Source organism: Coregonus clupeaformis, chromosome 26 (genome assembly GCF_020615455.1).
Source record: "Coregonus clupeaformis isolate EN_2021a chromosome 26, ASM2061545v1, whole genome shotgun sequence".
NCBI lineage: Eukaryota > Metazoa > Chordata > Actinopteri > Salmoniformes > Salmonidae > Coregonus > Coregonus clupeaformis.
In genome coordinates this window covers 25,230,016-25,244,265 of record NC_059217.1, presented here as the reverse complement: position 1 = coordinate 25,244,265, position 14,250 = coordinate 25,230,016, and the positions used below count along the sequence as shown (strand labels likewise).

The following is a 14,250-nucleotide window of genomic DNA, read 5'->3' as shown; positions in this document are numbered from 1 at the left end:
TATTTACTTTGTGGCTATTCCATACTGTCTGGCCAATCAACCATTGCCAGCTGCATCTGCCATATCACTTGACTTGACATATCAGGCGGTGTTTTGTCCAATCCAGATTTTGAACATGCAATTTGTAACCCCAAAACAACTATCCTTGAACCGTATATACAGAACAAAAATATAAACGCAACATGTAAAGTGTTGGTTTCTTGAGCTGAAATAAAAGTTCAGACATTTTCCATAGGCACAAAAAAAATGTGTGCACAAATTTGTTCACATCCCCGTTAGTGAGCATTTCTCCTTTGTCAATATAATCCATGCACTTGACAGGTTTGGCATATCAAGAAGCTGATTAAACAGCATGATCACAGGGTGCTGAAGAGTATTTCTGTCTGTAATAAAAGCCCATTTGTGGGGAAAAACTATTTCTAATTGGCTGGGCCTGGCTCCCCCATGGGTGGGCCTAAACCCCTGCCCAGTCATGTGAAATCCATAGATTAGGGCCTAATGAATTTATTTCAATTGACTGATCTCCTTATATACACTAACTCAGTAAAATTGTTGACATTTTTGCATTTATATTTTTTGTTCAGTATAGTTTTATAAAAGGAATTGTGAGTATGGGTTACATTTTCAATGCATGAGCTTCATTGTATTTTAATGCTTGTCATATTCTACTTCCACACGCTAATGATGATCAAATGCTGAGGTGATGAGTCAGCGTTGACAAAGTGTGGGGTATAACTCAGGGTGTAACAGGACACAGTGAGGATGTCCTGCAGCTTTGTTTATAATAATACACTTATGCAAATCACTCAAATAAAATAAAAAAATGAAAAGGCAAACCACATTTGGCCAAACACTTGGGGCACTGAGCTAGAAAAGTGTGGTAGCGATTTTTGCAGGTTATAGCAGACATTTAAGATTCGGAAATGAAAGATTTATTTACAATTTCAAAGTTCAATTTAGTTCAAATATATGTATACTATATACATATCTGCAAAGTGAACAATGTTTATTTTACAATAATCTTCCAGGTTCAATAGTCAGTTCCAACAGGGAACTGTTCTAGTATATTTACACCCCATAAAACAATGTACATCAGTCTTCAAGTGTACCTGCGTCTCTGACAGTAATACATTATAAATATTCATACACTTTAAAAGATGCAAAAAGATTTCTCTAGTCTACTCAATTTCATTATCGAACGATTTTTGCCTAATATACATTTTTGCTTTGGAGTTAAAATCCCCATCTTTACAGCAAGGGCCAACACAGTCCTACTACAGACAGCAGTTTGAAAACTGTCTGGAGGCATATTGATTACATTGCGATTCAATGATTTTCCAAAAGACTACAAAGCTGGCTTGTATAATCCAAACATAAAGCAATGTATCCGATCAACAAATACTGCATAGTTAGTTATAAAACGGGACATTACATCCACCAGCTACAATCAATTAATATTTATCCGCAGCTACAATCAATTCAGATTTCTCTGACCATTCTAGAGGGAAGTGTTGCAATACAGACTTGTGGAAATGCATTTCCTAGGTACTAAATCACATCACTATTTTCTCATTACACACAGTTAGGGACGGGAAAATGAGGCATATCATGGAGAAATGGGTACCAAACGGAAATGTACAGCCCAACATCTCACAATAGACAGTTTATCCACTCCTTCTTCTGGTAGAAGAACAGTGGTGGTCAAATGCAAATTGGCATGGAAACTACTTTCATTCCCACAATTGTCACTTGGCTAACTGACATTACAATTGACAAGCATCGTCGTGCACGGCAAATTAATTTGTACATCACAGCATTCTTAGACTAAGGTATCTAGTGATGAGAGGACAGAATAAGCCCTTGAACATTGTTGAATGCTATGACCCACACAAATTAATCAATGACTCACACTTGCTACCATGCTGCTAAAGCCATTGTGTACGTGACGAATGGAGAGAACACTTGGTTCCATTGTAGTATATCAGAAGCGCATCATCAGTGACGCCCAGAGGCCTAATGCCATAGAAGCAAGTGTATTTAACTACCATAAATGGCATTTGAGTTATACTACCTTAGAAACATTAGAAATGCAATACCGACAGTCTGTGAGCAAAAGGCAAATGGGGGATTTCAAAAGGTGTTCTCTGGTTAGAAGTATGCTTAGGTAGACACTGAACAAGGCAGAGACTGAAGTTTAACCCAGTTGGAAAAACAGTTTTCCTTTAGGTATTTATGTATATGTAAATAACATTCAAAAGAAAGGAGGTACATAAGAGTAGAGACATCAACTAAGGCCTGGAAATTGTGTTGTTGCTCTTGAGTGTGGCAATTCATAATCATACAGAACAAAAGAGGCACTTAACTAAATCAGGTAAAAGGCTAATTTTAAGGCTTGAATCCAGCGTGACAGGCTGGTTTCCAAACTAACCAGGTAGAACCTCTTGGTATCCGTTTTCATTGCCAATAGGCTAGTTATTAGGCAAAAACATGGAAGAAAAAGGACAGTGTTTAAACCCATCAATTACTAATATTTGAATTCTTAAATATTAAATACAAAAAAAGGTATATTTGAATTTATTTTTCACTCCCTATACAATGTATTGCCGTTTCTTTTTGTGCTTTGTTATTTCATCAGTCTTTCACAAAATGCTAAAATAATCTTTGTTTCGAAACATGTTAACAGCAAGATTTCTTACAACAAAACTATAATCAAATAATTTCCATACAATAAATATCACAATACAAGAGGCAAAATACTTCATTTTTATACAATCTGATAACCCCAATGACTTCCACTCGTTATATATAATCTTCTCATCATCCCATGTTATTACATGACCCAGACTGCTCCTCAATACTGTCTTGAGTTCATGAGTTCGCCATGGAACAGTCAATTTAGCAGCATTGATGAATTTATTGGGAAACAAGATCCACTCCATCTTTGACTGGACATGAACAGGGGAGCCAGCATGGGAGGCTTTACATGTTGGTTAAAGGCTGGATCAAAGATGTTTGGTGTAAGACGTGGTAGATCCACAATTAGCAAGTCCAAAGCTGTGTTGCAGAGGGGTACCAGTTTGACTGAACTGAAGGCATCTGGAGATCATTGGCACGTTGGCTGTGGGAGGGACTGTCTGGTGGAAGGTGGGTTTAAAACAGAGGCTTAAAAGCTCAGGAAAGGGCTCTTTTTGACCTCTTCTCCTGAATTTGTGTGAGAACTTCTGCTGTGTCCTTTATCAATGCATCAAAGATACCGTCAGCCAACTGCATCTTGACATAGAGCTCATCTTCATCATAGTTCACCCACTGAGACTCTTCCTCATGAAGCTCCTGGACCTGAAAACGCACACAAGACATCTTACTATCAGAAAATACACTTCACATTTGTTGGGTAATTCATAAAATAAAGTACTTCTTGAATTAAGAATGTTTCAGAACGAGTCACTCCTAAAGCATCACCGTTTAATGCTCTTACCAGAATATGATCTACTCGATCCCGTTTTTTCCTTCCGAATTTCAGCATCTTCTGCCAATCTGTTTTCTGGTTGTGGTCCTTCTTCAGGCCATACAGTTTCAACACCTCTGTGGTGATGAACGCCTGGAAGACGAGTTTAAACTTTAGATGGCACCATAAGCATTGCATATGTAACAGAGTTAACAACGTGGCGTAAGCTCACTCCACAGCTAGCTTGAAATGTTGCCAATGGAGCTATCGATATAGAGCTTTTTCTATAGCTCAATTGCTTGGTACGTTGTCAAGGAGGGAGGTCACGTGTGTTTGCGAGCAGAACACCACTAGTTTGAGCCTGGTATGGAACAGGGACAGTGGAGGAAGCTATACGGTTAGAAGCACACTGATGTCGGTTTCACATACATACCTGAACTCTGGTGATGTCGCCAGGGCTCTTTACTCTATGGAAGTAGGAGGAGTTCATGCGTCGAGGCTTGACCCACTGAGGCTGATGGGCGTTAGGATCCTCTGCAAAGATCTCCTTGATGATCTCCCATGATAAGTCATATACAGCCTGCAGATAGCAAGCAAATGTCAGTGGATACATTTCAATAAATGACATGGGTCATCTCTTTTCAATGTGTCCTTACCTGTCTGTAGCTGCGAACACATTGACTTTCCTGATCCTTGCCATCGCATCCCAGGAACTCCTCTGAAGGCTTGGGGACTGCGAGCCCAGCGAGGGTCTGTGTGCCCTGGCCCAGTTTACATCTGTCCCAGATCTCCTGGGTGGCAGCGTCGACCAGCTCCTCCACCTTCGGGGCGGAGTGAGGCACCACCATGGCAGGCTGCTCAGGGAGCTTGGGCTGCCGGGGCAGCTCTGGTCTGGGTGGGGTCTTCACCTGGTCAGCCAGGCCTACTGACCCAGCTGACAGCCCCTCCTCCTGCTGTTGCTTCTGTTTCTGCTGCTCTCTACGGGAGCTGAGGCCATAGTCCTCATCGAACCACTCCTGCTCGTCCCCCAGTTCATCCAGCAGCGCTCGGCTCAACTCCAGCTCAGCCAGACGCTTGGTCAACTCTTCCTGACCACTAGCCCCCAACACTGGACTCTCCTATGGATACAGAGGAAGGACAAGAGTCACTAAGTGAAAACCCTATGAAAATTTAATAACGTTTTTAATTCTACTGGGATAAATATCTACAAAAACAGAAGAAAACAGAGCACCACATTCAATTGGATATACACAGAGTGTACAAAAAATTAAGAACACCTTCCTAATATTGCGCTGCACACCCTTTTGCCCTTAGAACAGCCTCAATTCGTCAGGCATGGACTCTACAATGTGTCGAAAGCATTCCACAGGGATGCTGGCCTATGTTGACTCCAATGCTTCCTGCAGTTGTGTTAAGTTGGCTGGATGTCCTTTGGGTGGTGGACCATTCTTGATACACACGGGAAACAGTTGAGCGTGAAAAACCCAGCAGCGTTGCAGTTCTTGATACAAACCAGTGCGCCTGGCACCTACTACAATACCCCGTTCAAAGGCACTTAAATATTTTGTCTTGCCCAGCCACCCTCTGAATGGCACACATACAATCCATGTCTCAATTGTCTAAAGGCTTAAAAATCATTCTTTAACCCATTTCCACCCCTTAATCTACACTGATTGAAGTGGATTTAACAAGTTACATCAATAAGGGAACACAGCCTTCACCGGGATTCACCTGGTCAGTCTGTCATGGAAAGAGCAGGTGTTCATAATGTTTCTTGCACTCAGTGTAGATAAGCCTGTTGGTCAAAGTTGTTTGACCTTTGGACTAAAGGGTATTTTGAGGTAAAATCAACTCTGGATGGTTATCAACAGTGCTGCTAAGCTCAATTATTGATCGATTCCCCTACAGCAATGTTATCAGTTCTGTTTAATCATTTACTAGAACATCAGCTCTTTGAAGTATTTTAGCTGAAAATATCCTAATTTAGAAATTAAATGCATTGCACATGTGATTGCAGGTTATCACATTATCTGAAGAAAATACTGTATGTTTTAACACTTACAACATTTACTGTATAACAGTTTTAAAAAGAGATCAGATGAACTCACCGGCCGGTTACAGAGTTCTGGAGACGAGACTTGCTCCTTTTGGTCTCCGTCTAGGAAGAAGGGCAGACCATCTCTCTGTGCCACAACCTGTGGTTGGGAGACAGTTTCCCCACCCTCTACCTTTTTAATGAAATCTTTCATTTGATTAGCAGCTGATATCTTCTCTTCTTTGGCCTTTCTGATCTGTGCGAATTGCTTCACAGCATCTTTCATGAAGTTGTTGAGGACCTTATCTGCAAAAGCACTGAGGACGTCTTTCCCCACGGTCTGCTCTGGAGTAAACTTCTGATGGGCATCTAGGCCTTTCCTCTCAATGAGGGTAGAGGTCTCATCAAGACTTATCTTACGTTCTATGTCAGTGATGAAGAGACTGGTAGGTACATCTTCAAGGTCCAGGATGATGGTCTTGGTTCTTCCATTGGACATTGGATATTCTCCCTCTTTGAACTCATGTAAGTTGATCAGGTTTGTCTGGTGTTCAGCTGAATCATCATTCACATCAGTAGGTCCGTTGTCTCCAGAACGATAATTCTGAGATGTTCCCCCTCTTTTATTTTGCAGATTTCTTTCATGCGTTTTCTTTTCAAAGTTGCATTTGTTTGGCTTGTTTTCAGATTGGTCGTCAAGGAAAGAGTCCTCATCCTCTGTGGTGTCTACGTAGATCTCAAACTTCTCTGGCAAACGGGAGATCTTGTCCGGAGGAGCGAAGATGCCATGGCCCTCCTCACACTCAAAGTACACCACCCCATCGTAGGTGCCATTGTTGCTTCCTTCAGACTTGTCCAGCTCCACTCCAGCCCAGAAGCCGTTGGCAAAGCTGGTGTGGCCCTTGAATCTAAGCGTACCAGGCTGGACGTTACTCACTAAAACCCTGTCTCCAATCGTGAAGTTAGGCATTTCATCCAGTGCTAGTGAAGGTGGGGTCTGGGAAGGGGAGATAGTTGGGGAGCGGTTTGAACTAATGACCTGGGAATCCTTGGTCTGGCTCTGCAGGTCCAGAAGTATTTCAGAGCGAGGACTGCCACTAGTAGCTCCAGATCTTCCACTCAGCTCCTCACCGATCTCCTCCTCACTACTGTAGAAGGGTGACCTGCTGTGGGAAGCCTCTCTGGTCTCTTGGTGGGATGGTGAGGTAGGTTTGGAGCCTTGGTTGTCCTCCCTGAGTGAAGACTCCACTGAGAATTTAAAGTCTTCATGATAACCATCAGCTGAAGGACGAGAGGCCTCTTTACCCTTGGCTGAAAAGTCACTCTTTGATGATAAGACATCAGACTCAGGGGTGTAGGATTGCCCTTTGATGGGGGATGGTGATTTAGCAGATTTCTCATCAACATCAAGACTGCTTATCGGGGAAAGCCCTTGTTCTCCTTTCTCTGAGGAAACATGTTCTGACAGAGACTGGTGCTGCTGGGAAGCTGGGCTCTGCTCTAGGTCAGGTTTGAGTAGATGGTCAAAGTGACTGTCTTCAGAGCGTGACTGAGTGTGCTCACATCCTTCAGACTTCACAGAGTCCAGCTCCTCGATGACCTCTGACCGGTGGCTGGAGACGACGCGCTCATCCCCAGAGTTGGTGGCCTGTGGCCTGGCTGGCTCCCTCAGGGAGAGTGCCCCCTCAGAGGGCTTCCTGGGGAGAGGCTTGGGGGACAGCAGGCCCCTCAGACCGTTGGTGTGCTCTGGACTCCCATACACTGGAGTTGGGGTCACTGTAGGGGGGTCCTCGTCTGAGGATTCCTCATGCCCTGCGGTATATTTACTGAGCCCAGATGTTGTGAGGTCATCTGAAAAATATATATATATAGGAAAAAAATGGTGATATCATCACAGCATGGGCACAAACGTCAACGTGGAGAAAAATAAACTTCTTGACAATGCACAACCCACCTTGTTCAACTGGAGAATGTGGAAGTGTCTTCTCAGCTTTCTCAGAGTCAGAGACAACCTTCCAGTTTTTGCCGGTTTCAGGCCTGGAGAGAAACCATTTTTTTAGATGAAGATCCAATGAAAATGGACCCATTGATCAGTTTGTGCAACATACACATAGTTAGTGCGCTGGTGTACCTGTAAGGAGGTATTGGTTTAACCTTGGGCTTCTCTGTGGCTGAGGTGGGGGCCTTGATCTGAGGCTTGGCAGCAGGTGTCGAGTCTGGTTCCTTATTCAACTCAGTCTCGGTCTTCTCAATGAAGTCATTGTAGGACTAGACATAAGGAAACAAACAAAGCCCCAAAGTAAGTCACTCTTCTTGTTATTGCTCATTGAATGGAGCAGGGCAGGCTAGGATTCTCTGACACACACTGACCTCTAGCTGCTTCAGTAGGCTGGCCTCCTGGGCTTTCAGACGCTCTTTGTGCCTCTTCTTCTGCTCCTTCTTCAGCTGGTACACCACAGACTTGCGTTTGCGTAGCTCCTCTTTGAGGGCACGGATACGGCTCTCGATGTCGCTCTGATCCGACATGGGCTCTGTGTGACACAATAGGTTTGGTTAAAATGCTAAATCCATGCCAGACTGATTAGTATAAAGTAATCCAACTTAGAACTACTGAACTCAAATTCTCAGAAGCGGGGGCAAATATGTAATTATTTGCGGTTTGTCGATACGGACATTCATAGGCTACTCCAAAAATGTTATGTTTGTGATAAAATCTGATGATTGAAATGTCCACTGTAATAGCACAACAGAACCAGAAACTACAGTTTAAGGACTATGACTGTAGCCCAGTGAAGGCTGGGAAGCTTCCATACTCCCATAACACAACTAAGCAGGTTGAGCGTCAAGGAACTGCACACAATCCTTTTCTTACGGCATCACATTATGCCTGCACAGTCAGTCCTCTTTCGACAGCTCTAACAGAAAATAAAAATGATGTCCCGTTTTGGAGGTCCTACTGCTCCAGAGAGGGGACCAACTCACCTGTGTGTGTGCCAGAGGGGGTGTCAGTGGCCTTGGGGTCGTGGCTGGCGGTCCTGGAGGAGGAGCGGAGCTGCATCTTGCTGCTGCTGCCCTCTAGGTGTGTGTTAGTGCTGAGGCTGGCTTTTGGTGAAGGAGACTATACAACAGAGGAAAATGATAGGGCCCAAGGGGAATTCAGGACAGTCTGACATTCACAACAACAGCATGCCCCAACTAACTAACCACGCCACACCAAAACACACACACCAAAACACTCAAAAGGCAGTGTCCCTAACGGCACATGCACAGATGCCTTTCTGTGACATTTAGACTTGAGTCTTCCTGCTTACATCTCATTTGCATGTGGCTTCTAAATTCCTGAGATGATTTAACCCCAAATAACTATGACACCTAGTTCCATAAAATAAGTTCACAAGAGTGAATGAAATAAATTATTTTTTAAAGTGTTTTCTTATTGACCCAATAGGGCAGTTAAATGAACAATACTGAATGTCACAATCACAAAACACTCAAGTAACAAATTAACTGTGCACAAGGAAAGTGACAATTCCCTGAAGAATCAACCGAGTCTGGACCCTGGACAAAGGCCTACATTCACTGAGCTGCCCAACACCTCTTCCCCCTCAGGAGGCTGAAAAGATTTGGTATGGGTCCTCAGATCCTCAAAAACTTCTACAGCTGCACCATTGAGAGCATCTTGACTGGCTGCATCACCGCTTGGTATGGCAACTGCTTGGCATCCGACCGCATTGCGCTACAGAGGGTAGTGCGTGCGGCCCAGTACAGCACTGAGGCCGAGCTCCCTGTCATCCAGGACCTCTATACCAGGCGGTGTCAGAGGAAGGCCCTAAAATTGTCAAAGACTCTGGCCACTCAAGTCACAGTCTGTTCTCTCTGCTACCGCACGGCAAGCGGTACCAGAGCGCCAAGACTGAGACCAAAAGGCTCCTGAACCGCTTCTAACCCAAAGCCATAAGACTGCTGAACAGTTAATTAAAACGGCTACCCGGAATTTCTGCTTTTCACCCCCTACCTATTCAATCTATCACCTAACCAAACCTACATGTACACTACCGGTCAAAAGTTTTAGAACACCTACTCATTCAAGGGTTTTTCTTTATTTTTACTATTTTCTACATTGTAGAATAATAGTGAAGACATCAAAACTATGAATTAACACATATGGAATCATGTAGTAACCAACAAAGTGTTAAACAAATCAAAATATATTTTGAAGGAGTTCCCAAATATGCTGAGCACTTGTTGGATGCTTTTCCTTCACTCTGCGGTCCAACTCATTGCAAACGATCTCAATTGGGTTGAGGTCGGGTGACTGTGGAGGCCAGGCCATCTGATGCAGAAATACACATGCGGAGATCATCCGTTCACCCACACCACGTCTCACAAAGACATGGCGGTTGGAACCATAAATCTCAAATTTTAACTCCAGACCAAAAGGACACATTTCCAACTGTCTAATGTCCATTGCTTGTGTTTCTTAGCCCAAGCAAGTCTCTTCTTATTGGTGTCCTTTAGTAGTGGTTTCTTTGCAGCAATTTGACCATGAAGGTCTGATTTACACAGTCTCCTCAACAGTTGATGTTGAGATGTGTCTTACTTGAACTCTGTGAAGCATTTATTTGGACTACAATTTCTGAGGCTGGTAACTAATGAACTTATCCTCTGCAGCAGAGGTAACTCTGGGTCTTCCATTCCTATGGTGGTCCTCATGAGAGCCAGTTTCATCATAGCGCTTGATGGTTCTTTAAATTTTCCGGATTGACTGACCTTTATGTCTTAAAGTAATGATGGACTGTCGTTTCTCTTTGCTTATTTGAACTGTTCTTGCCATAATATGGACTTGGTCTTTTACCAAATAAGGCTATCTTCTGTATACCCCCCCTACCTTGTCACAACCCAACTGATTGGCTCAAACGCATTAAGGAGGAAAGAAATTCCACAAATTAACTTAACAAGGCACACCTGTTAATTGAAATGCATTCCAGGTGACTACCTCATGAAGCTGGTTAAGAGAATGCCAAGAGTGTGCAAAGCTGTCATCAAGGCAAAGGGTGGCTATTTGAAGAATCTCAAATGTAAAATATATTTTGATTTGTTTAACACTTGGTTACTACATGATTCCATATGTGTTATTTCATAGTGTTGATGTCTTCACTAGTATTCTACAATGTAGAAAATAGTAAAAATAAAGAAAAACTCTTGAATGAGTAGGTGTTCTAAAACTTTTGACCGGTAGTGTACATATTACCTCAATCTACCACCCCAACTACCCCGTACACTGATCTGGTCCCGGTACTATTTATATTTTATTGTGTTACTATTTTATTTTTATCTATTTGTTAAGTTTCTTACTGCATTGTTGGGAAAGGGCTCATTCGTAAGCATTTCACGGTAAAGTGTACACTTGTTGTCTTCGGCGCATATCACAAATAAAATTTGATGGGAAGAGAGCTAACAAAGTCTCACTTCGCTCTCAGGAGGGATAATACTTGGTGCATGCGCGTTGACAGATTCTGTTAACTCATACAATTCCCTGTATTCCTTTTCATATGTTGCTTTTTTTTTTTTTTTTTAGGAGGGGGACTTTTAAAATGATCTAAACTTATGGAAGAGTTCATAAACAAATGTAATCAATGTCTTTCTACCGTAGTAATAGATAACATCACAAAATGCACAGTGCCTTACTCTCTTGCTCGCAGAGGGGGAATCAAAGTCCTGGGTGTATATGGAGGGGCTGTACTGGGCAGAAGGCAGGTCAGAGACAGAACCAGGGCGGATCAGTGGAGGGGATGTCTGGCTGCTGGGACCCAGACAGCTCTGTGTGCACACTGGAGCCAGTCACTACTGGGGAGTAGTCACCCTCACTCACAGAGTCTAAGGAGGAGATACACACACACAAAGGTCAAGAGCAGATACATACACCTGCAGCCTCAAACATGGAGGTGCAGCTAGCTAGATGGACTGTACGATGTTCTCGCATTCATAAAAATATACGGCACAAGGCAAGCAAACACATACCTGATAACAAGCAATAAACAGAAACTACTGCATACTACAGTGTGCATATATTTCATCTCATACAATAGGCCTATAGCTCAGTGTCTGTCAACAGTGGTCTCTCACCTCTATCAGTCTTTCCCTCAGGTTTGTGCTGGCCGGAGCTAGCATTGGAGCGGTCTCTGTGATCTGACCGCTCGTCTCCATCTCTAGGACGCTCTCTGTCCCAGGCAGCCAGGGCCTGCTTCTCCATCTGCCTCACCTCAGCCTCCTCAGCATCCAGCCTCTGCTTCCACTCCAGCAGCTCCTCCGCGTGCCTCCGCCGATGCATCAGACCCTGCTCCCGCTTGGTCAGGAACCTGGTGGTGGGGAGGACAGGAGGAAGGGAGAGAAAGCACAAAGAACGGTAGGTGCAATTGGTGTGAGAAGCAGTGAAATGATTGCAACATCGTAGAAGCTAGCAGAGCCATCAGTAGTCCAAACAGTCAACCCAACCACCCCCTGCCCATCTTCACTGCAAACTCAAAACCTCTGGGATTGTCCACACACACAAACCATCCAAACCATGCTTACCACGACAAACATGGTTTAATTTTGACACCATAGTGCACAACTCATCCAAACTCTTCCCCCAACAGAGTCCTCTGTAGCTCAGCTGGTAGAGCACGGCACTTGTAACGCCAAGGTAGTGGGTTCGATCCCCGGGACCACCCATACACAAAAAAAATGTATGCACGCATGACTAAGTCGCTTTGGATAAAAGCGTCTGCTAAATGGCATATTATATTATTATTATTATATTATTATTACAGACATTTGATCACAATAGATAAAACAACAGGCACAAAGTGTAGTGGCGGCCTGATCACCAGGTCAGCTTCATGCAGCTGGTTTGACCCCAGGGCTTAACATTACTGTAGGAAGACACCCCTCAAAACATCTCAGTCAAAGACCACCAAGGGTTAAAAAATGCATTACAGAATATAGGCCTGAATGTGTCTATGGGTGTAACTTTGACATGAATTCTACACATTTCCCATGTATACTGCGGAGAAAAGAAGACTTTCAAAATTGTTTCTCCATTGCTTTGATTTATAATGTACATTGAAAAGAACTGGTTCATTATACACAGCAAGTTAATCAGCTATTTTGCATGTTGACTATAATTAGTAGAAGTGCCAGACAGTACTGTGTTTGGTTGTCTCCCTCTCTCACTAGTACGGTTTTGGGTTAGACTGTGCTCCCAATTCTATTAAGCCCACTTGCAATATATACTCATTAGCCCATCACAAGCAACAGTTACCTAATCAGGAGCATCGGTGAAGATTTACTGGGTTCATTAAACAGATTAAAACCCTCTATCACTGCTAAAGCACCGGCCAAAGGCACTGCCTCTTTTTCATGGATGGAGCCTAACATCTTATCATTTACTCTTATGGACTTTGCTCGAACAAAGAAGTGAGTGGCATGAATATGAGATCATGATTCATTCACTCTGAATGAGAGTTAAATGAGCACCTCAAAGCAACACCACAGAGATTGGAGAGCTCTCTCTGTTCTCTGAGAGTCTCGTTCAAATCAGGCCAACTGTATTAAAATGAATATGACCTTTGACCTTAGAAGATCAAAGTGATGTCATATCATTACTGACAAAAATGCCTTTCGTTTTTCACTTCTTTTTGAATTTCTGTGACCCTTCATGCATACGGTTGTGATCGTACATGCAATGCCTGATGACTTTGGTTTGTGTTGCCAATAGGTCAGCTCATACAGTGGAGAAAAAAAGTATTTAGTCAGCCACCAATTGTGCAAGTTCTCCCACTTAAAAATATGAGAGAGGCCTGTAATTTTCATCATAGGTACACGTCAACTATGACAGACAAAATGAGAAAATAAAATTCCAGAAAATCACATTGTAGGATTTTTAATGAATTTATTTGCAAATTATGGTGGAAAATAAGTATTTGGTCAATAACAAAAGTTTCTCAATACTTTGTTATATACCCTTTGTTGGCAATGACACAGGTCAAACGTTTTCTGTAAGTCTTCACAAGGTTTTCACACACTGTTGCTGGTATTTTGGCCCATTCCTCCATGCAGATCTCCTCTAGAGCAGTGATGTTTTGGGGCTGTCGCTGGGCAACACGGACTTTCAACTCCCTCCAAAGATTTTCTATGGGGTTGAGATCTGGAGACTGGCTAGGCCACTCCAGGACCTTGAAATGCTTCTTACGAAGCCACTCCTTCGTTGCCCGGGCGGTGTGTTTGGGATCATTGTCATGCTGAAAGACCCAGCCACGTTTCATCTTCAATGCCCTTGCTGATGGAAGGAGGTTTTCACTCAAAATCTCACGATACATGGCCCCATTCATTCTTTCCTTTACACGGATCAGTCGTCCTGGTCCCTTTGCAGAAAAACAGCCCCAAAGCATGATGTTTCCACCCCATGCTTCACAGTAGGTATGGTGTTCTTTGGATGCAACTCAGCATTCTTTGTCCTCCAAACACAACAAGTTGAGTTTTTACCAAAAAGTTATATTTTGGTTTCATCTGACCATATGACATTCTCCCAATCCTCTTCTGGATCATCCAAATGCACTCTAGCAAACTTCAGACGGGCCTGGACATGTACTGGCTTAAGCAGGGGGATACGTCTGGCACTGCAGGATTTGAGTCCCTGGCGGCGTAGTGTGTTACTGATGGTAGGCTTTGTTACTTTGGTCCCAGCTCTCTGCAGGTCAACACACAGTCCCCCCGTGTGGTTCTGGGA

At 43.3% G+C, this 14,250-nt stretch overlaps 1 protein-coding gene across 1 annotated transcript in view; it reads right to left on the bottom strand.

Moving 5' to 3' along the window:
- Positions 1 to 916: 916 nt before the first annotated feature.
- The window catches only part of LOC121540237 (centrosome-associated protein 350), a 74,122-nt gene continuing 60,788 nt past the window's right edge, over positions 917 to 14,250 (bottom strand). Inside the window, 12 exon segments of the mRNA XM_045207622.1 lie at positions 917 to 3,336; positions 3,476 to 3,598; positions 3,879 to 4,025; positions 4,102 to 4,563; positions 5,554 to 7,331; positions 7,435 to 7,517; positions 7,612 to 7,748; positions 7,851 to 8,011; positions 8,463 to 8,598; positions 11,169 to 11,270; positions 11,272 to 11,357; positions 11,607 to 11,839. Of these exon segments, the coding sequence (XP_045063557.1) occupies positions 3,172 to 3,336; positions 3,476 to 3,598; positions 3,879 to 4,025; positions 4,102 to 4,563; positions 5,554 to 7,331; positions 7,435 to 7,517; positions 7,612 to 7,748; positions 7,851 to 8,011; positions 8,463 to 8,598; positions 11,169 to 11,270; positions 11,272 to 11,357; positions 11,607 to 11,839 (3,613 nt within the window). The 3' untranslated portion in view covers positions 917 to 3,171.